This window comes from Lissotriton helveticus, chromosome 3_1 (assembly GCF_964261635.1).
Source record: "Lissotriton helveticus chromosome 3_1, aLisHel1.1, whole genome shotgun sequence".
NCBI classification, from domain to species: Eukaryota; Metazoa; Chordata; class Amphibia; order Caudata; family Salamandridae; genus Lissotriton; species Lissotriton helveticus.
In genome coordinates this window covers 665,600,956-665,624,746 of record NC_136061.1, presented here as the reverse complement: position 1 = coordinate 665,624,746, position 23,791 = coordinate 665,600,956, and the positions used below count along the sequence as shown (strand labels likewise).

General features: G+C 47.6%; 1 protein-coding gene across 4 annotated transcripts in view; it reads right to left on the bottom strand.

The window, feature by feature from the left end:
- Positions 1–23,791, bottom strand: part of MACF1 (microtubule actin crosslinking factor 1) — a 990,087-nt gene that overhangs the window by 802,659 nt on the left and 163,637 nt on the right. For 3 of the 4 annotated variants that reach the window (XM_078680763.1, XM_078680765.1, XM_078680766.1), the window contains exon 1: positions 14,908–15,366. The exons of the other annotated variant lie outside the window; for it this stretch is intronic. In XM_078680763.1, coding sequence (XP_078536889.1) covers positions 14,908–15,037 — 130 coding nt within the window. In that variant the 5' untranslated portion in view covers positions 15,038–15,366. Of the gene's footprint in view, positions 1–14,907; positions 15,367–23,791 lie in introns of those variants that run through there. 4 annotated transcript variants of the gene reach the window in all.

The window sequence follows — 23,791 nt, the reverse complement described above, 5'->3', positions numbered from 1 at the left end:
GAAAGAGCCTATTGTTGTTCGTATTTTTTCAAAAACAGAAAAAAACACAGCTTTATTCTGTCTGTAAAAAGATATAAAAGTCTTCAAATTTTTCTTTACAGTTTGTTTCATTCCTGTTGATGTATATTGTTGTGTACATTGGGACCTGTATGTAGTAGGAGTGTGTGAGGTTTTAGAGTAGTGTGTATGAAGTTGGATTAAATGTGTCAGTTATAAATATTGCACATTTTGTATTGATTGTTTGTTCACATTATATGTTTGTATATAGCTTGTATTAATACTATGCACAATGAATTCATTTTTTGCAAAAATTCATGAAAACAAAAAAAGTGGAATAAATCATTAGATGGTGTAATTAAAAAAGCAGACGTTTATGTTTGGTTCATACAGGTTTATTGTAAGACTTTGTAGGAGGTTGTCTCAGTTTTGGCAATCGTGTTGTTCTAAACCAGAAGGAAGTGGCATCGTAAAGGCCGCTCGGGTCATCTGTGTGAGAGGAGCAAGTGGGCAGACTGCAAGAAGAGGGAGGCATCCCAAGGGGAAGCTTACCACCTAAACCTCCGGAGATAGCAGGGTGTGGATTACTGTCAACCAGCAAGCCCCGAGGGAATCTCCGCGGTACTCGAAACAAGTAATACTAGTCGCACATGCTCACCCAGCCCCAGGATGCATAAAGGCATGCAACGAGCCTCGAGCACTCACGATCCGCGTGCCCGGGGGGAGAGCCGGCCCCACCGACCAAGATTATCTTCCGTTTTTTGCCTGCAGATTCTGAGATTGTTTAATCACGTCTAATGGTATTGGCCACTGGTGCCAAAGACGCGCTCATGCCGAAAAGACCAATATATTTGCCCATCCTTTTCCTGGTGCATGGCTAGTACTGGCCTTACTCGGTGGTTACTCCCTTCTGTGGGTGGAATTCTTTCTAGAAACATTAGGACACTTGGAGTACTAGATACAGAAGAACATATTTCCCCTACTAGGTGATTTGACAGCGAGACAAAGGGAAAAGGGAAATGCTATATTCACTTAATTAATATCAATCATCAAAGCTAGCACACTGACGATCCTTTATGATATGGGTCAATTCCCATAGTGCAAGCTCATGAAACTGGTGCCTCTAATAACCCTTCGGATTCCATAAGAACACACAAGAGGTCTCCCTATAAGGTCTCGAAATTCTCAGATCACGTAGGATCCAATAACATATATCCCTATAAACTGATCCAAGTAATAGTGCCATCACTCGAACCCTTAAGTGTCATCGATCAAGTGGCTTATGGACCAGAATTTGCGATTGGATTCCTAAACCGAGCATTCCACAGAAGGTGACTCGCGCAGCAAGAATGCACCAAAACAGAGGAGAGTCTGGCAAGTAAGAACCTCTGAAGTGAACTTCCTGGGACACAGCTAGGCTAGCCACAAAAACAGATGACCACAAATTGATAACGTTTCTCACAGCGCTGGATATCTTTCTTCTGCAGTAAGCCTAAAAAGAAACCAAGAAGGAATATCAAGGGCTAACTTTGTGTAGCGTTCCGACTATCAAGAACATCATTGGCAGGGGGTCAGGGGGCCTGTGCATCAGCATACCTACCGACCTAATCTGGAAAGCTTGCAACTTAGTAACATATAACATGTTATTCAAGGGCAATCTGCTCAATCTTCACTGAGTAATTAACATTTATGTTCTGTGCCCGAAGTTGCTTCCTTCAGCAAACTACTCGTAGAAAATACCAACATTTTGCTGCACCAGCAAACCAGTGAAGCTTTGTTCTGATAAGCTTCTTTGATGCAAAACTTGGTACATAGTGTAATGAGACAGAGGAGCATTTATAACTTGGTGTACCACAGAAGGTCCAAATCAAACAGGTTGCACATTACTATGTAAAAAGGTCCCGGGCCCAAACTTCTTAACTACAGAGGTGTTTAAAAACGTTGCCAAGTGGTCGGTGCTACCTTTGAAAGCCCGGTTTCATCACTGCATAAACTTTTCAAAGATCCCAATTCCCTGGCTTACTTAATCCAATCATCGTGCCAAGTTATAAGAAAGGTAAAATGGACAAGACTTTTCTATAAACCCATAGATTTGCGGGACTCTGAAGCACACTTGGTCACAAACATACTGCTGTGCAGTATGCAGGGATGTAAAGAAGGAAACAACATTATTACCCCTCACCACATCTTCCGAAGTGGCTTCTGGCCTGGGCTATCAGCAACAAAGCTCATGTTTGTCGTGGCAATTTGATTCAGATATTCCTATGTGTGGGTAAGAAAACATACATACTATCTTCTTGAGATACTCAGCATTTGATCTTATTAACAGACTCATATCTCTGGGGGAAGCTGTGCGAAGCACTGGCAAACCACACAATGCTGCACCGACAGACTTCAGAAAGATACATCTCAGGTGCAGCATTTCACCAAGTGCCAACTATGTGCAAAACTGAGCAATAGAATTGGTATCAAATAAGGTGGTTTACTAGGCCCACTACTTGATCGAGCTCCTACAGATTCTGAAAATGGAAACCCCAAGAGAAGGATGGGATTGAAAAGGCATCCTGGTTAATGCCAATGATTCAGTAAAACTGGGAAAATATTAAACACAGCAACCGAGTGGTGCAGAGACAACCAGATTCCTAACAATAACAGATAATCTAAAATTATGGTTTGGGCCTTCAGGCAATGAAGGGTATTTCACTTTACAGAACTAATGACAAAAAAAAGATGAGGAATTCCGATACCTTGGGACATGACGTTCACGGAACTGGAACCATCACTCCATCAAATTCATGGAAAAGAGTGATGCGGCTATGAAGGGTATTAAGCAAATCGCACAACAGGTTGGAGCTCGTCTAAAGAATCACCGCTAGGGACTCTCTGCTTCTCTACTGAGCCGAAATATGGGCCGCAAGTCTGAGAAAGCATCAGACAATTATCACATGTCAAAAACACAACAACAGCTGCCACAGGCATTACACACCTCTATTTTGAAATCCACGAGGAAGAACGGATGTGTGAGCAAGTAAAGCAGGAAAGGGGTGTTCAAGTAGTCCACCAAAGAAAGTCTGGCCACAATGAGACTCAGAATGATGAAAAGATGTCTCGACCACTTAAAGAGAAAAGCTTTGCCTCACTGCAACAAACAAGTATTGACAAAGCTAAAAGGTCTGGTGTTGGCTGCCAGCCTTTTGGCTTTGTCAATGCTTATGTTGTCATGGTTTCCGAAAACTTTGCTGGGGCAGCGGCCAGTCCCTCCTAAATCTAAAAAACAAAAGAATAAAAACAAAAACACATTGGCGAAAAGCAATAATACTTTTTTGTCTCAAAAAAGATCACATTGCCATAATAGTATAATGGACTGCAGCACTTGTTTGTGCGAGATTACTTCTTGCGAAAGGGCAGAATGCTGTTGGTCACAGTAGAGCTAGCTGATGGCTAAAGTGGGCTGACCCATGCTGTATACGCTTGTGAACAGAAGAAACATTTGAATGACTCAATACAAGACCAATGGATGAAGAGGGCTAGCTGAAAGCCTCCCTAAGTAGGTATATTATTATACATATAATTTTCGTAAAATCAAACATAAAAAAGGGTATCTGAAAATGAGCCTTCAAACCTATGCTCAAAGGCCAGGGCTTGGCAAAAGCAGACAATGCAAGTTCCATTCTCCTTCGGAAAGGTTAATAACTGCATGGCTTCTCATCATGTGGAAATGTGGTCCATGATTTCCTAAACCGAGCGAAAGGAAAAAGTAAAAATCTTGTATCAAAATACACCTTATGACTTTGGAGACTGCAGTGTTAAAATAATTTGGAAATACTTAGATAATGCTGGATTACATATTTAGATATATTTTTTAGATTCCAACTCTTGAAGCTTCCGCAGGTGGTACAAACAGGTACTCTGTTTCGTTACATCAAATAAAACTGTTGCATGTCGGGCATGCCTGCTATACTTCACTTAATTCCGAATCGCGCATCGATTGCTCAGGGAAGGCAAACTGTTATTTGACTCCCTTGTTCCACTCTTAATTCAGCCGTAAATCCATGACTTTAGGGTTACTCTCTAAGAAGTTGGAAACATAATTCCAGACAAAGTGGCATGGCCAATAAGGTTTGCCTAAACAAATGATCTTCATCCAAACTAAAGGAATGAAACCAAATGGCCCTTTTCTCTGATAAAAGCATGAGCTTCCATTCCAAACTATGAAAGTCCAAATAAAATACAGTTACCAGGAACAAGCCTAGGAAGAATTGAAGGAAATCAAGGCACTTTGGAAGGACATCGCCAACAAGACCATGCTTGAGCACCTAGCATAGGTTTGGTCCGTCTTTGGTACTTAAGACCATCGGCAGGTGAGGCACATGTACTCCTTCGAAAAGGCGAGCATTCTATAGCTTGATCAGTGTGAAAAATGTGTGCGAATCAGGAGATGCAGAGGACCAGGTCCGAGTCCTATCCAATATCCCGTACATTACTTTTTGTGTGGCAAAAAAACAGGTAGAGCGTATTAGGCCTTGGATACCTACTTATCGTTCTGGTACTTAGAGGATATGTGGAGCTTTCTCCTTGCCAATACATTTACAGCGTGACCTAACAAAAACTACAAAAAAGCCACACATTAAGGTATCTCTCAACAAGGCCCCTGTAAGCATCCAAACAGTACCACAATCATAGAAATTAAATAAAAAGACAGCTGCTGTGTGGGCTGGGTCCGCGTGCACTCTGCATGTTAATGCAGGTTATGGCCATTAAGAGTTCCTGCACACCTCTATTCCTTATCTCATTTCAGCATTTAGGCACAATTTTATGCAATCACTTTATTAGCCCCATTGCTTTTAGTCTGCACATGTAATGCACATTTTAAATATATTAGATTTTTTGAGTATGCAAAGGCTAAAAACTGGTAAATGCTAAGACACTGAAACTGAATGTAAATGGACTGTCTCAATTACAATACGCCCCGCCCCCCAGCTTGGACCACTGCATCACAGTATCCCAGAGGCATCTTCTCCAGGCACTACCAGCAGGGGTTATACATGCATACATATATATTTCCGAAGCAATACTCTGGCTACCCATGGAGACCTGGGTTACCTTTTATGCCTGTCTACATTTCACACAACTCGCTTCATTCCAAGGTCCGTGCCTGGTCTAAGAACTGCTTCAGACTGACTATCCCAGCTTATACCTCGTACTCAATCACCGAGTTCATGCATACCTAAGACCACTGCTAGCTGGGAAGCGTGTGGGTTCCCCCAACTGTGTAGGGCCACACTCTCCCTGGAGTATATGGCCTGTGCACAACAGCCCACCAGAAGGGTCAATTGTTTACATGACCCTCCCCACGATTACCACAAAGTATCCTTGCGTTTTCACTATTCCCAGTCCCTCCCTCTCTCCATACACACTGGCAATGGCAGAAACTGCCTACATGGCGTTGTTTTTTAGATGTCTGGTGTGGGAATTACAATGCAGCTCAGGTGAACCAGCTTTCAAGCAAAGCCCATCATACTTGCTTGCTTTGTGCTCTTGACATGTTCTGCCGCTCACTAACTTCTCACATAGTCACAACCTACGGTCTAACAGAGTCTGCTCCCATCAAATAGAGAATTCAACCACAGCCCGAGGCCTCACCCCACCCATCTCACAGTTACTAACTTCTCAAAGTCCCTTCAGCAACTTTAGAATTATTCTATGGGCCCCACCCACCGCCCACATTCAACAGCTCTCAATCTGCTCTTCTCTTTACCTACAGAGTGGGCTGGGCACCTGCATATGGATCCCCGCTACAGGAGGGACTCTCCTGAAGGGGTCACTTCGACTGGACATTTGTATATATGAGCAGAACCCCATGAAAGCAATATTAGACCATATAACGCGCCACCTGCCAAGTAGTTTTTAAATTCCAAATCTATTTTGGGTGTTATTAGAAAATCTGTTTTCTTCAAAGTTCAGCTAACAACGGGCACTGGCTGGAATTAGAAATTTTAGATTTTGTATACCTTTCATTAAAGAGGGGACAATGGTGAGGGCTACAGGATTTATGTGATTCTGTGGCAGCATCATTTGCATAATTATGGATTTAGCATTTGCCATTTAATTTGCCGCATACTTTGCAGATTTCAAACAAAAAATGTTTTTAGCTCAAAAGGCATACAATAATAATGCCACAAAATGTACTGTATAGTTTGCTTATTTTGCTTCATAGTTTCAATTATTCTGCTGTATATTGTGGTCCCCAACTCTGTACAATCTTAGTAGTGGTGACATTAGTAAGGCTTGGTAGAGTGCTTTCGAGGCTGACACTATGATGAAATCAATATTTCACAGGGAGCTGTGTGATATATTACACATTTTACAGTTATGCCACTGTATTTTGTGCAAATTAAGCACCCAATGATGTAAAACATCTGTACATATACATATATAAACAAATGAGAGGTTTTTATATCAACTTTCGCCACACAACTCAATGAATGAAAGTCCACCAAAGTTGGCATGCTAGTAGCGCAAGGTTCCATTCTCGGTGAGTTTTTGTCCGTCCAATTTGGAGTTCTAAGCAGAAGCAGACAAAATTGACCATAAAAACGTATCCACTTTATTTTCTTCCTTTTTTTTTTACAAATTGTGCAAGAGATGAAATTTACAGGACACTATGTCGAAAAGAATTAATGTTCGTTAGACCAAGGTCAAAAAGTACATCAAATTGCACTCACTGTATTTATTTCAAGAATGATGACTGTATAGCAAACAAGCTCATCTAAATAGTCAAGCGTCCTTGCACAAACCTCTCTTCACCTAAAACGATACAATGGTGAAGGCCAATTGGTCACTTGTGACTTCCCTGAAAAGTCTTACCATGCAGAAATCCACTGCTCGGCCCGGCCTGAAACTCAGATAAGATGCCTTTAAAATCAAGGAGCAGCTCGCACGTGTCTGCGGGTTGCTGGCCTCTAACGGCCGCCCCGAGGCTCCGCCTCCCAGGTCCAAGCCACACCTCTCTGATGTTTCTATTAAACAAGTTCTCTACCTGGAAACTCTGGCACAGATGGGAGGGGCCACAACAAAATTAGATAAACGTCTAAGCTCTATGGCATACCAAGATTTCTTCAGGGAACTAAAAGTCCAAAGGAACATCGGCGCCAGTTGGACGAGTCGGTCAACGTCCACTTCACACGCGCCGGTGCGGTACGTTTCAGTTAATGTTCATAAACCAGAGACATCTTAAGGATTTTGGGCGCCTGGGACCAAACGTATTTTGGGGGCCCTGTTCGGAACAGCCTTGAATTCATGATCCAATATCAGCTCTCTCATGCCCTCTTTCGCCAGGTCACTGACAGTGCAACTGCACACTGCTCCAAATTCTAAATGTGTTTACATCTAATATTTAGGAATAGTGACCTGTGTTTTTGTTGTGACGTCATTCCGCTCCACGCACCGCCGTGGAATGCTGGAATGCCGAAGGTTCTATGCCGAGCGCCGGTGGCTCATTGTCTACCTACTCCCTGAAATAACCACTCAAACTACCATTAAGGTTTTGCGTATGATTTTCAAGGAGGAGGGTCATCCCGCTGTCCTTATTACGGACAACGGGACTCAGCTAACTTCTGGTGAGATGAGAGAATTTCTGAGTGAGTGTGGCATTAAACACACGTTCACGACTTTGTACAACCCGCAATCCAATGGGATTGTCGAGAGAGCCAATCGCATGATCAAAGGCGCGATAAGTTTGGCAATAACCAATAATCTTGACATTGAGGAGACTCTGAGCGAGTTGGTATGGGCCTATCGCACGACAGAAAATGCAAAAACAGGAGCTATTCCCTTTGCCGCCATGCGATGTAGGAAACCAGCTTCCAAACTGGTGCCTCCGTGGATCAGAGAATTGGTTGAAGGAAAGAAAGAGAATGGATGTGATGTGAGCATTCCTGAGCATGCTTCCTGTAGAGTGCACGACAAGGAAAAGAATGTGTCCAGCATAATTGCTGGTGACTGGGTCAAGGTCCGTTCCGGACGCTGGGTAAGAGGCTTATGCAAATTTCGAGGACCCTTCCAGGTAAAGGAAGCACACCCATTCTATGTTGTGTTAGAGAATGGTGAAAAGTGGAACCTACGTAGGGTAGCAAAGTACTGCTCACGAGATCATGTTCCCAAAAGCGTGGTTAGTAAAGTGGTTACCAAGTATTCATGTTCTGGGTACATGTTGGCTCATGACAGTCAATTGCTCAACAGTGCTCGCACAGGTGTAGGAGTGAGGGCACCAGGCCCTGGTGGGGATAACCTGAGCAATAGTCAAAGGCCATTTAACACAAATGATGACTCACCTGATCTCCATAGAGCTCAATCCTATCAGAGACCCTTACGGGCCAGGAGAACCCCTCAGCATTTGCATGACTTCATTGTCGGATGATTTATTGTTATGTTCTATGCTTCTGACATTTACATGCCTTTCCTTCCTATTGTTTTCCTTTTCATTCCCTACCTGCGTGTAGAGGAAAGGGGGGTATGTTGTGATGTCATTCCGCTCCACGCACCGCCGTGGAATGCTGGAATGCCGAAGGTTCTATGCCGAGCACCGGATGCCAGCTGTCAGTTCTCACAGGCTGACTGCAGGCGGCGGGCGCGCTGATGTCTTGTTGCTTATGTTAATAAAGCTCGTTATCAACACACCACTCTGTCTCATGTTGTGGCTACAACAGTTTTCAATATTGTAACACAGCAGCAGCTCACTAATATTACTACAAATAATCTCCGTGACACATGAATGTGGGTCCTGTTTTGAGCTAAAAGAATGAAACATATGCAATATTTCTCTGGAAAATGTCTGCAATAGACTCTCACGCTTCACCCATTTTACAAATAAATTAAAGGAAAACGGCGTTTAAAACAAAATTATTCAAGGTCACTGGGGAACGACTCTTGCAGAACAGAGCTGTCTCTAAAAGGTGGCTCATCTGAAAGGCTGGGACCCTGGGCCAGAGCCCACTTGGCCCATGGCATAAAACGTCTCGGTCATAAACATTGACGCTTTTTCTTTAAACCCCGCATCATCATACACAAACGTTTGCAGATCGGCGGAAAGCGGCGGCGTTCAAGGACATTACACAACGTGACAGTCCGGAATCCTTCAGAGGGATTATAGGGGGTGACAGAGTAGAAATCAAGAGATTGCAGCCTCGGCGGCCGAAGCTGCTCTAATGACATAAGCCGCGTGGGTGGTGGGGGAGGGGCCATCCACATAGGCAGATCCCTCCCGAGATGAAAAATAAAACATCCTTCCCTCCCACGGGGGTGAGATGGGGGGGGGGGGGAAGAGTATCAATGACCAAGGGCAGGGGTTACTCGATGCCCTTCAAAGAGACAGAGTGCACTGCGCAGAAAAATGTGGGTTAGGTGGTAGCTGTGGCTAGGAGGGGGTGTGGGGATGCCAGCCATCATACCATACCCTCTCCAAGAATCACCTGCCAGGGAGTACCTGTTGGAATCATTAGAAAGCCTCGAACTGACCGATCTTAGGGAATCATCAACAGATCATAAGAGCTTCAAAAAGGTTGTAACCAAAGTAACGAAAATTATATCCTTATCAGAAGATAAGGAAACTCTGGCCCAGAGGGCTCACGGATGGATAGTGTTGAATGACTATGAAGCTCTAATCTCACAAGCTTATTTTAAAGAGGGAATTAAACAGGAGATAAAAGAAAAGTTTTCAAAGTTGCGTTTTGGCATTTTACCAATTCTCCCTCACCTGGCATCTTGGAAAAGGAGACAAGAAGAACAGTCCTGTCGTCTCTGTAGAACAGGAAACAAGGATCTAATACACATTATCTGTATTTGCCCAAGTTTGATGGACATAAGGCGCGCCTTACTTTGAGTAAAATGGAACCAGATGGGCATCAGGACCTGCAGGCAGGCAGGCTTTAAAACTGTGTTTTAACCCAGAAGAGACCCAGCTAAACTGACGTCTTGCAAAGTACTTTTGATTTAGTGGCTGGAAGACTAAAGCACCAGCAAGGCGTGGAAGCAGAATAGTGGGCAGTTAGCACAACTTACAGAGCACGACAACAGCCAACCGAAAGCGGGATTGTTTTGCCCAAGTTTTGGCACCTTGAAGCACAAGCACTTTATTACATATTTTCTCTTTTTCATGTTAAAGTGGACTGAATAGGCAACCCGAAGCACAAAGCACATCGTCCATGACTTGTATATTTGGAAGGACAGTATAGATAACAGAGCTGTGACTCTCGTTCATAGTACAACATCAGCGAGCTAACCCGGAAGTGTGAATCTTAACCACTAGTGAATAAAGAGAGAAAAGGCTGATTTATTTTAATGTTTAAATGTTTTAAATTGTGAGTTTCCAATTGCGAATTTGAATTAACTGTACAATAAAGATTACTTACTTACTTTCCAAGGATGGGAACTGTGGCTAGATGAGGGTCGGGTTGATAGCCTACGTACACTTTCAAAGGATGGGAGTAGGGGGGATTGAACTAAACACAATACAGGCACAGATAAAAGATGCCAGGTCTCCTGTGCCCCACCTTGGTCTTGCACAGTTACCACCTGTTAAAAACGAATGTAGGAGGCATGTGAAGCAGCTCACCGATGCACTCATAGTCCCAACCACATCTCTGCCCTCTCCCCCAACTTCACCAAAGGGCGGGAGGGGGCTATTGTTTGAACCGTCGCCTTGACCAAGGGTTGAAGGAACATTTTGGGCTTCATCGACCCCCTTCCACTTTGTTGAACCGCAGAGGAGGACATGACCCTAACTCCGACGTGACCATTACTCCCGAATAAGAAGAGTAACTACAATAATAATACAAATAATAATAACACCAACAATAATATTATTATTGCAGGGCCCACAATCGCAGCTGCTTCATTCACTTTTCTATGAACACTGCCAGCTGCCAGGTATCCCTGGGCCTCCTTCACCATCACCAGCAACACAATAGGGGGGAAGACGGCCTGGGCCATCTAAGGGCTACTGTGGCTCCATGTTAAAAGCAGCAAACAGGGCGCCAGGGCAGGTATTAGCGGCCGGTAATCCTTGGCGCACATCATTTTATACCCCAGGACTGGTGCTAGCAGCATGGCAATGCAAAGAGAACACAGGGCCCTGTCAATTGTGCCATACCTCCTTCACAAATGCAAAAAGAACAATTGATGGACAGAATGCAGAACAATGTCATACATCCACCCTAGTACAGAGATCTGGGCCTACATCCATTGTTTTTTTGCTCACCATGCCATTCCAGTTGGACCCCGCCATATGCAAATCAGTCTTGACCCTGCGCCCAATGGGAACAGTCCAGCCCAAACTGCCAGCCCAGGTCCTCCCTGGAATGGAAACAATCATCCTAGGACCAGTTTCGGTCTTTCATCTCATCAGCCAGGATAGCTTGACTCCAGTGGCATGGAGAGCAAGGAACCCACGTCTGGGCATACCCGTCCCACTCGGGGTGAATAATGCAAAAAGAACAATTGATTGACAAAATGCAGAACAATGTCATACATTCACCCCAGTGTAGAGATCTGGGCCTAAATCCATCGCTTTTTTGCTCGCTATTCCAGTTTAGACCCAGCCATATGCAAATCAGTCTTGACCCTGCGCTCAATGGGAACAGTCCAGCTCCTTCACACTCACAGATAGGAGCGTCGAAGGCGGCCCGGAGAGCAGACAGCGGTTTCAAACATACAGAAACACAACACGCAATCTACAACATTAGGAATTACATCCACAGTGGATTACACGTCAATGGCAACCCAAGGACAAACATGTCAGCTCTAATGATACAATACTCAAAGTACTGTCATACACTCGCAAATAAGGAACACACTGTAATGTACCATAAAAACTCTTAGGCCATAACAAATCAGCCAATACAGTCCTTAATGTAAGGATCTTTTACATGTTACAAATGCCATCCAGTGGCTGCGCAAGGGTGCCCCGGGGCCCTAATGGAGAAGTAGGAAGAATGGTACGCCAACCATCCTGTGGCTAGTGAGCAAAGGTGATATTAGGATGCAGTGAGCCTCTTATATCTCTGGGTCACAGTGACACTGCACCTGCTGCACTAATAATACCATCTCACAAAGAAACAACTGCTGCACTTCAGGGTTACTCCACTGAATACCAATTCTGACAGTAGATGGAGAGGAAGAGTAGGACAACTCACTTGAAGTTTTGCTTCTTGGCAGTCAGGGTCCCTTTTCTCACTCATTCATGGTAATATTTAGTAATAATGAATTAAGAATTAATTCATTCAATAAATAGTATATTTCATTCAGCTTATCTACACATCAAGTGTAATGCACATGTACTCACGCCCCCACCATGCACATTGTCATTTGCACCTAACTATAACATCACCTTAACCTTTGGTTTTTCAGTGAATGTCCGGGGTTCTTTAAAGCTTTTTTTTTTACCATACCTATATGTGGCCAGGCCATGCACCCAATCCTTATAGGAGGCAAACCTCCCAGCATGCACAGCTTTCGGCTGTGCGCAGTAAGGGGTTGGGAGCAGGGCCTATGGCCAGGCCCAGCATCCAACAGCTGTGAGCTTCAACCTCCCATTGCAGGCCAACCTCCGATGTCTACCAGCACCACATGCTCCCCACCTTTTTGTGGCCAACCCTCTCTGGAGCCGAAATGCGTAATGCTGCTAGTGTTCGTTTGATTTAAATAAAACAAAAATTTGCACCTACTTGCGGTCTGTGCTCCTGTTTTCTGAGAATATTGAAGAAAGGTTGGAGTTTTGCAGATAGATATAGAGATATATATATAATGTTTAAAAGGCAAGGTCTTTGGGGCTCATCTCTGATAGCTAACAATGTGAACATATAAAAAATAAATACAACTGAGGGTGCCCCAGCATTAACTGAGGACGCCTAAAAAAGGAAACCTTTCATTCTAAAGCAAGACCTCAGCAAGTGGTTCAAACCGTGCCAGTAAACAAAAGTGACTACAGTAACACCTCCTAGCTGATCTCCCCAATTCAAGGTTAGCCCCAGTCAAGGCATTCATGCGACTCCATGTGAGGCGGATGACCACATCACCCTGCGCGAACGGATGTCTACTGGCTCCGCCCATCTTAGCACAACCAAAGACTTATCAGAGGAGCTCAAAATAGCTGGTGGTGGCCGCTCCGCAACAAACAAAATGGTATTGTGCCTTGAGGGCTCAAGTTATAAAACTAAAAACCCCACGCCAACTTTCTCTGGGGCCCCTGGGCCCTAGGACCCTGCCCTTGCTGCTGAGTATGTTTCATATATATTAAAAGCTACAATTTTACTGTGAAACTGGGAAAACAGAGGTGATGCTCTTTGGGAAAGCTAAAATCCAATGGTCTCCTGATTGGTGGCCTCTAGACCTAGGCCCAGTCCCTGAACCCAAATCTACAATTAAGAATTTGGGAGTACAGCTGGAACCTGAGTTGACCATGAAACAGAATGTTAATGTAACAGTGGGAACGTGTTTCCACGTGATAGGTCTCCTCCGCAGGATATTTCCTTTTCTGCCTGACTCTTACAGAAGAACCTTAGTCCAGGCTTTGGTGATCAGCCGTCTAGATTACTGCAACGGTCTTTTAGCAGGAGCTAATGAAGAGGTTCTTGACCGTTTGCAGGTAATACAGAATACTGCGGCTAGATTGGTGCTTAATGCACCCCCCAGATCCCCATCTAAGCCTTTATTACGCAATTTCCATTGGCTGCCCATACGTCTACGAGTCAAGTTTAAGACTTGCTGTATCATTCATAAAAGTCTCCATGATTTAGGACCTGAATATCTGTCTACTAAATTTGCTCCATATAACCCCATGCATACCCTTAGATCCAGCCAACAGCTATTGTTAAAAGTACCTAAAATTAACAAGACCAGACTTGGAGGCAGGGCCTTGTCGGTAGTGGGTCCTACATATTGGAACATGCTCCCTCTATCATTAAGGCAATGCTCTGATCATCTGCATTTCAGAAAAAATTTGAAAACGTTCCTGTTTAGTCTAACTAGCTAATTTAACTTATTTTTCTTTAGAATCATAGTTTTTTAATTCTACTGCTATTACTACAGCTCCGTCAGACTAGACGACAGAAGCGCGGAGATACTCCTCCGGGAGTCGATTCATAGCGCTATACAAACCTGCAATAAATAAATAAATAAATAAAGCACTGTGCTCTCCTGGACAGAATCAAGTCTGCAAACTGATGCTGTCAAACACGGTTGGTCTTGCTCTAATAAAAAAACACAAACTGTAAAAGCCTGTAAGCATTCTAGAAAACCACGTACAAAAAAAATTAAACGATGCATGAAAGGCCTCCATATGAGTCATAAAATAAACACACAGCAGCCAGAACAAAGGACAAAGAACATCGGCACTGAGTGTCACCAAATCAGCATGAAATACCACTCAAACAACAGGCCCTGTGCAATCCTAGAGGAGCTAGCTTCATTTGTAGAGGCAGCACCTGCTAGGGGCTACAAGAACCAATGTAAACCTGCCAGGCTGCAGGAGCGAGCTTCATTTGTAGAGGTAGCACCTGCTAGAGCCCAAAACAACCACCTTAAACCTGCCAGGCTGAAGGAGGGAGCTTCATTTGCAGAGGGCAGCACCTGCTAGGGCCTACAAGGACCACCTTAAATTAAACCTGCCAGGCTGCAGGAGCGAGCTTTACCTGTAGATGCCAGCACCTGCTAGGGCCTACAAGGACCACCTTAAATTAACCCTGCCAGGCTGCAGGAGTGAGCTTCATCTGTAGAGGTCAGCACCTGCAAGGGGCTACAAGGACCACCTTAAATTAACCCTGCCAGGCTGCAGGAACGAGCTTCACCCCCCCTGGCTCGCACCTGCGGGCATATACCCCTCACCCATAGGGGTCGCCAAGAGCTCATACTAACCCATGCAGCACATCCGGCTCACCAGGTGTGCGCTCAGTCGCCCGTCCCGGCAGTAGAGGAGCCACAGGGCCCCGGCCGTCTCTCCACGGAGCTCCTGTGAGGTGGCACTGCCCCCTGCGTGCACCGCCATGGCCCCGTCCTCCTGGGGCTCACGCGGCGTTCAGCATCTCGGTCGGCTCCAGCGAGCGTCTGACAGGAGGGCAGCTCCACCCACTTCCGAGCAGGAAGTTCTTCTGGTAGTGTCGTTGAAGTGCCTGTCGGGGCACAGGGGGCAGCAGCGCGGCTGCGGTGGGCACGGCACGCCCCTCTCCTGGTCCTCAGGCGGGAGCTGCGACGCTGCAGGGTCTGGAGCTGTCACACTACAGGGTCGGGTTCGAGTAGAAGTTGAGGGGTGAGAGCTCGTAACTAAGGAGGCCGAACAGCAATTGGTACTCACATGAGAGAGAGGGATGGAGTGACCGGCACCACAGAGCTCAAATGAGAGAGAGGAATAGAGTGACTGCACCACGGAGCCTAGACAAGAGAAAGGCATGGAGTGAGTGGCAACACAGAGCTCATATGAGAGAGAGGGTGGAGTGACCGGCACCGCAGAGTTCTGGCGAGAGACGTGCACGAAGTGAGTGGCACGGCAGAGCTCTGATTAAGGACAGGACTGGAGTGGCTGGCACCGCAGACCTGATGAGAGATGGCTCTGGGGTGACCAGCACCGCAGAGCTCTGGAAGGGGCAGTTCTGGGGTGGCTGGAACCACAGAGTTCCGATGGACCCGTTTGGGGTGATTGGCACTACAGAGCTCTGAGAAGGGGCAGTTCTGGAGTGATTGGCACCGCAATGCTCCACAGAGGGGCAGGTCTCCAGCGCCTTAGCACACCTTAGAAATAGTCGCAGGTTCTGGACACTGACGGGAGAGGCAGGTCTGGGAGTTGCTCAAACGATTCTCAAATGGTGGGCACAGAGCTCCGGCGAGGAAGAAACTCCTGGGCCCGTGGGGTGGACGAGAGCGTGGCTGCCTAGAGCACAGCGGCCGTGACATCCTTCGTGGCAGACCTCAGATGCACAGAGCCCCGGGGCCAATGGAAGCTGGCTGGAGAGGCGGCGCCCTGACCGCTGGCCGGCTCCAGGCAAGTTTGAAGGGGCCGGGTGTCCGGGTGTGGCTCAGACCCAGCCCATGCCCGGTCACTGGCGAGGTGTCAAACCCGCCCAGGAGTCCAAACTTCTTCGGTAACAACTGCAAAGCATGCCATGTTCCTGCAGACGCGAGATGTCTTCTGGGGCAGGTAGGGCACAGCTGGGCCATGCGTACAGGAAGCCCCCGTCTCCTACACTTCCTCTCCTGTGCCAGGGCTCGCAGCTGCCCCCCACCACCTCTCCGGTGCCGGTTCCCCCAGTACTGTCCTCATGTACACACACACGCCTCTCCGCTGGGACTCAGGTATGCAGGAACTTGCAACGAAGCAGAGCCCCAGGGCGCAATGTGAGCCAGCGGCCTCCGCAGGCCTATCAGGGCAGGTCTGTGCACACCCGGGCCCTCCCCCTGCCCTGCAGAGACGAGTCACGCAGGATGCGCCGCTCACCTGACTGCCCTGCACCTACCTCTGGGGCAAGACGCGCTCCCCATCACTGGGCTCCGGGCGCCCCCTCGAGGCACAGAGCCAGGTGCCAAGAAGGCAGTGTGGGCAGATTAAGAGAGGGTCTGTAAAGAACAAGTTACAAAAAGAGGGCAGAACGGGAGCAGGCGAACAAACACACATGTGAATGTATGTTTCATGATCCGCCTATATCTGACCTGCAGCCTGTGGCACTAGGCCTGCACACTGCCCGTCACTGCACAGCAGCAGACACAGCACTGTTAGCACACAGATAGGGGTTGTGCAACAAACTGTTAGGCTATGCACAGCCACCAACAGGGACGTACACAGTGTGTGCAGCAATCGACTGCGACAAGCGTAGTCCGTACAAGAGACGACCCCCTAACAAGGCTCTGCCGGGGGTCAGGGGCCACGTCACAACCCCAACCCTAGGAGTCGGAGCGGGGTGCAGTCACTGCGGGATTCAGGAAGATAAAAAAATTCGCGCCCCATCAAATCGGAGCCGGAGGATAGAGAGTACCCAGGGCTGGCACCACAGAGACCCAGGGCTGGCACCACGGAGACCGAGGGCTGGCACCACGGAGCTCCGCGGAGCAGCGAGAGGCGCCGCCCAGAGCTGGGGCACAGCTGGCAGTCCGGGCAGACCAGGCTCGCACAGAAGGACGGGCTCGGGGGCGCTCCTCGATGAATGCCCGGCTAGTGCCAACCTCTCGGCTCTTATTGTGACACTGGCCGTGCCAGCCTCCCACTCTTCGCCCTCTCGCTGACAAAACAAAGTCTCACGTGTCCAGCACTGATGCACTCTGCGGGAGAGTCACCGGGGCCGCTGCATTCGTCTTCTGTGTGCCCTGTGGCAATCTCCCCCGAGCCCTGCAGCGATGCCCGCTCTGCCAGACTTCTCTCTACCCTGCAGAGGTGTCTTCAGAGCCAGTATCCTCTGTGCCCCACAGATGAGGCATCAGCACCAGGCTCATCTGGCAGCAGTGACGCCCTTTGTGCCAGCCCTCTCCACGCCGCGCTGTGATGCCCCCGCTGGCAGTCTTCGGTGCTCTATAATCCTGCCTTTTTGGGGCCCGTAGCCCCGCAGTGGGGCAGCCAGCCCCCAGTGTTCTGCATTGATGGCCCGTGCTCCTTTACCGAGGACCTGGGGGCCGTCTGATCTGGCCTCGGTGCAGGTGCACCACCTGTACTCAGTCACTTCTGATGAACAGATCTTTGTAGACGCTCTCTTACTGTGCCTTGCCCCCCCAGCAGCCAAGAGAGTACAGCCTGTTCCACAGACACTAGCCCCCCCCCTTGCTCCAGAGAGCCACCTTTCCCTGCTCATAAGCAGCCTCATCAGAGCTCATCCCTTAATAAGCTTCGCTACGACTTCCCGAAGGCCTGTCCCACTTACAGCGGTCCCCTCGGACCCCCCCTCTCCCACTGGCGCCTGTCAGGGGTCACCGCGGCCACTCAAGAGTCAGAGCCCCCCCCTCGCGCACCTGAATGAATCCAGCCTCATGGAAACTCAGAACACGGCAAGCGGCATGGACGAGCAGCGTTCTAGTGGTGTGTGAAAGTAAGATGGGGCAGTGCCTTAAGTGAAAAGGGTGGGGCTCTACAAGGGGCATATCTGGGAATCCTTTCCAAGGGGCGTGGCCGGCTTAAAATATGAAAGATAAAATCCTTCGCTTCACACTTAAAGCCAACTGACCAGTATTTGGGTTCTTCGTACTTTACATTAATGCTTCCTGACATATAACCAAAACTATGGAGATTAGCCTAAAACAAGCCTACCTGTTGGCGCTGACAATGCTTGTTAGCAAATAAATGAGTAACAACATTGATTCTGTTGTCAACAATTAGAACGGATCATGTAATTAATCAGGTCCGTGGAAGTGGTGATCTCTGGAGGGTCTCAGACACTCTTGTTTCTCTTTTCCACAGCACTTTACTCTGCAGTCTTTCACTCTGGTAGACAATTACACAATATTTCTCCTGCATCTTTCTGAAATCCTCCATCTGCGTTTCTCAAGCCATGTATCTTTCTTCAGCAGTGTCTTTTCACGTTCTCCTTCTGCGTGTACTTCCTTTCCTCTCCTCCACTTCACCATCCGCACACCTGTAATCTCTGCCTTTTCTTTCCCTTTGGCGCCGTCAATAACCAAAGGACTTGGTATAGCTGTGCACGTATTAAGGATTTGTAGGGCCCATAGAAAAACATACTAGTATGGCCCTCTATTAGAAATAGCTGTACATTTATCACACATGTTCAACAAATCCAAGCCCTTCTGATGCCAAACAAGTTTGACATTTATTTTAAACTTTCAGAAACGGGGGTATTCACAAACAGCCAAATGATCAACCTTGCATGCCACCCACCAGGGATACGGGCACTAAAAGAAAACATAAACAAGTATTGCCCAGGATCAACTGGGCTGATCGGAATACGGATTACGGTTAAGGCGAGGGCTCTGCGGACAATTTTTTCAACAGGACGATTTATTACGATCGACCTGATAGGCTGCCAGTGCCCACATCCTTGCTCTAGTGGTTCACAGAATTGGACATCTTGAGGACATTACAAGCCGAGACAGATTGCCCTGACCATTTACAAACTTCTTTCTAATTCGTGACAAGAATCTCACCAGAGCTAACATACAACCTTAGGACTTCCGTATCATTCACAGTTTGCATCAATACCGGACGTAGATAAGTCGTATTGGAACACTCAGTCCATGTTCTCTCCATTTATGAGTTATCAATTTTGTGAAAGGAGCCGTATGGAACTTCTCCTTTGAGGATTTACTTAGAAGCATTCTCTTCCAATTTATAAGCCCTGAAGAAGTCCCATTGGGACGAAACGCGTCGGCTGTATGGTGTTAATGATTGAAAATAAAGAACTTTGAAAGACAAGAAACATCATCTTTTCGCGATTCATTATAGTGATAATATTGTTGTTTGAAGAATTTTGTGGTGCACCTTTGCGGTTGTTCATCATAAGTATTGCCCAGGACTATTTCTCTTTGCACTTGTGCTAAGATTTTTTTTGTCTCGCAAAAAATATTTTACTAGGAATTCAGTGTCTACCCAGTCTGTTCTACCACTGAAGGAAAACCAACATAAGAGTGACCTGAGGGATATTTAGAGGACAGGTGCCTGATACAGAAATACAACATGTGTGCATTGGACATTTTACCTTTAACTGCTGCATATTTATAATCACAAATAAAACTACTTTACAAATCACAATCTTGAACACAGATAATCAAATTACTGCTCCCCTGATTGTCCTACTTTTATGGGTGAAATCTGATGATTTTCTTTGCAATCTCTTCCACTGCCTTGTCCCTCCTCCCATCTTATGCTTTGAACACTGCTCTGGCTAGACAGCGCCCTCTAGCTCGCAGTAGGAGAAGTGGGAAGGGCAGCGATTTGCAACGGTTGAGTGGGTCAAAGATGGGTAGCCTGGTGGCCGGGGATATCAGTGACCTGTAGATAGGAAGAAGGAAAGGCCTGAGTAGGAGGAGGAGCGCTGAGGAGCAGAGGGTCAGTGATCGGCAGTGAGGGGATTAGGCAAGTGACCCTCAGAGAGAAAATCACCGCGTTCCCGTGAAAGGGAGGGGTGGGCAAGTGAGATGAGGAGTTAGGAAAGGGCTCAGTCAGTGAGGTTTATTTAGCTGGAGGGGAGGTCAGTGACCTGTAGGGTCTTGCATGGGCCCCATCACCCTCGATGTGCCCTGGCTCTGCAAAGCTTCTCCGGTCTCTGACGAAAGCAATGCACCCAGTGCAGTGCCTGTATGCAGGGCACAGCCATCGAGCATACCCGCGCGAGCCTGTGCAACCGTGGAGAGGTGACTGGGCAGCGCCACTGCAGTGTTCTTGCAGCCGCCAGTGCCAGCCTAAAATGAGCGGAGTTCAAGCAAGTACCACCGAGAGACCTACCAGACACTGGCAGGGGGCTACTCGCGACCACATGAGCGCTTGGCACAGGCCCGGCGCCTCTGCACACGCACGAGCCATGCCAAGGGACCACCCATCTTGGCAGAAGAGGTGGCAGATCAGATCACCATCCCTGGGGGCAGGCTGCAGTCCAGCCCGGGTCTCGGGGGGGGTCACGCAGCACGCGTGCCAGGTCTGCGATAAGAAAGAACTCTTTTCTCTAGCACCGGAAGCACTCCGCTGCAGCTGATGGACCGCTACATTCCCAAGCACCGGAAGCGCCCTAGATGGCCTGGCACAGATCAATAAACTGCGTTTTAGGTAGGTCACACCTTGGCACTGTTACTTGTTTTCATCTATGGCCGAGCAACGACCAGTTCAGCGCTATAGAGCGCTCATGCTTACTGCCAAATGTAAGAATTGAAGAGTGTTCAAAGCCACGGCCCTCGTGTCCCCATGCACTATCATTTACATGGCACCTCGCCCCGTCGCTTGTACGTCACCCACACTGCTTTAACAGGCAGTTACACACTGCTACACAGTGCGGAGTGCCTGCACTTCTTTCACGTGAAAGGGAAAGTACCTGCACTTCTCAGCACTGCCGCGCTACGCTTAACAGGAGAGTACCGGCACTTCTCAGGAATACACAGGTACTGTACATGGGAGTACCTGCACTTCAACATTTCCAATAAAACAGTGACTTCACCCACGCACAGTGTCACCCCACACACCCACTTTTTTCAGGGCCTCACCCATGCCCTTCATCACCCTGCGGGCGAGTCACAGCCCAGTGGTCCCAACACATCACTCATGATCCAGCTCTCCCCGCACTCACTCGCAGAAGACAACGTCACCCCCGCTTAAACTACTCATGGTCCAGAAATAACCTCACGTCACTCGTGGTCCAGCCGCCCCCAGCGCCTCGCTCGTCGTCCAGCCGCCGAGGCACACTTCACTGAAGCTTCGTCATCCACATAACTCCTGGCGAGTCCTGGGGCAGCCTTAACTCCAGTACCGCGAAGCTTTCCCCTGTTGTGTGCAGTGCTATTTTAATGTATTTTTTTTAAGTGCATCAGAAGAGTGCACTGTATTTACGGGTGGTGTATATGGGAAGCATGTACTTGATCCAAATGAGAGACACGGGGAACCTCTTGCATCATTCCAAAAATGGGCCCTTCATCCTCTGCAGACAGCCCTGGGAGGTCGCCAGTGCTGCGCCCAGCCCACTGAGTGTGTGTTGTGAGATCGGACACCACTTGCTTCTCCATCCACTTTTACAGAACTCTATGGCAATTTAACAGTCGGTCCATCTGAACTGGTGGTACTTGCCGAAACAGGGTAATCAGAAATAGCCAGCACACACGTGTGAGCTCTTTATGAAAGTCTGTTGCAGGCACGCTATGCAGCTACTTTTGTTCATGTGAAGACCTGGGACGGAGACCTCTTCTTTTTGTTGTTGGGAGCCAAACATCCCTCGTACAGTGATGAAAAGGCACCCCTGCCCTGAGTGCCCAAATGTACTTTTGCCTGGATCCCTAATGCTGATTTTTGTTGTCATAAGCAAACATGGATCATGTGGGTGTACCATGACATAGGCCTGTCTCACAGATTGTGGGTTTGCTAGAGTGGGAGGGGCGTCTGAAGTTCCGCCTTCAGAGTGGTAGCAGGCTACTGCCTTGTCCAAGCGTTAAGCAGCAGGAGTGTGGTGGTGGCAGCATACTGTGGTCAGTAGGAGTGGACAGGACCTTTTCAAACTGTGTCACTGGAGTGAGGCCTACAGGCTCACTCACCTTTTGAAAGTTCTGCAGCTATGTGCCTAACTCACCCTTGGCCGACACAAGTTAGATATAAAATGCTCCGCAGCGCAGGAGTAGTTGCTGCACTGGATTTATAAGTTCCTGGGAAGGGTGCAGGGATAGAGCAGTGCGCTGCAGTATATTCATGGCATGTGTGTATACTGGGCACACGTAGCCCAGAGAGGAATACATTACATGAAAGACATAGTGCTGTGCACTGCATGCACAGTGAAAGCGTGTGGTAGGTGTACGTGTGTTTGCAAAAAGTACAATACATGAAGAGGGAAGTGTTGTGCAGTGCGCACATGGTGAATGTGTGTACTAGCAGTGGGTGTGTTTGCATGTATTACAAAAGAAGATGAGAGTGCACACCGGTTATCAAATTTCATCCAAAGTTCTTTAGTGTTCCATTTGTAAGCGTGCCAGCCTGGCATCGTGGACTGCCCATTAGCCACATGGCAAAATACAAGAAGGATTCAGTACTGAGCAGTGCATACAGAGTAACTGTGTGCTGAACATATGTGCACAATACAAGGCGTTAACAGTAATGAACTGTGTGTATGCTGTGTAAGTATACTGAGTGTGCATCTGCAGTGGTACATTATATGGAGGAGACTGGGTTCCATATTGGGGGAGCCAGGTCTACCTGGTGAAGGCATGAGAAGCAGAAGAATCTCCTAGACAAATTTATGTATTGCACACGTCAGCTGTGTGAGACGCACTGGAGAAGAGAGAGAGGCCGACCCCCGTACTCTTTGAAGGGTGCTCTTTAATTCAGTGATAGAGCACAAGGAACAGGCCTAGACACATCTCAGGAAGGAGATGGGGCTGATAGGGCCCCCTAAAGAGTGGGACTAGGAGCCCGAGATTAACCTTTTGATGCACATATCACTGTGGCCGATATCCAGCTGTGAATTTTAATCACTCCCATGACCTGTGTTGTGGGACTCTCAGCTTTGGAGTCTTTACTGCTGCGAAAGACAGCCTTTCACTAGGACAAGGGAGAAAAAAATTGTACACTGCAAAAGAAGCATAACCCAAACAGAAGACTTCAAAGACCCAGATCCTAAATCATAACTGGTGTCTCAAAATGAACTATAAGGGGAGGTTCGGATCCCCAAAATTTGTCATCTGCCAAGTAGCCAGATGGGCGGCGTGAGGAGGGGAAGCTCGGCAAGAATTCTGCCTGTGACCAGGACTGCGGGCAAGGCGCAAGACCTGCTAATCACCCTGCTGGTTGAGTGGTCATCACCCAGGGAACCAAGATTACCTGCTCTGAAGCCAGGAGCACCATCGCCTGCCTGCTTGCTTTCCTAGACCAGTGTGCCCTGTGAAGAAGAGGAGAGCATTGGAGGGAGTGAGGTCCAGTAGGTGGCCCTGTAGAGAAGACTCCCAGTGAGAGGTGTCAGGATATGGCTGCTGCACCGAATGGGTCATTGCCCATGTTCAGAATCAGGTCAGCAATCCCCGTAGGCCAGGTATGCCATGAAGATAGCTGTGAACTGTATGCCACGAGGGGGAGAGTGAAACCCATACCACATCGTTGAGCCGCCCCATATACCAGCAGGGGCCGCAG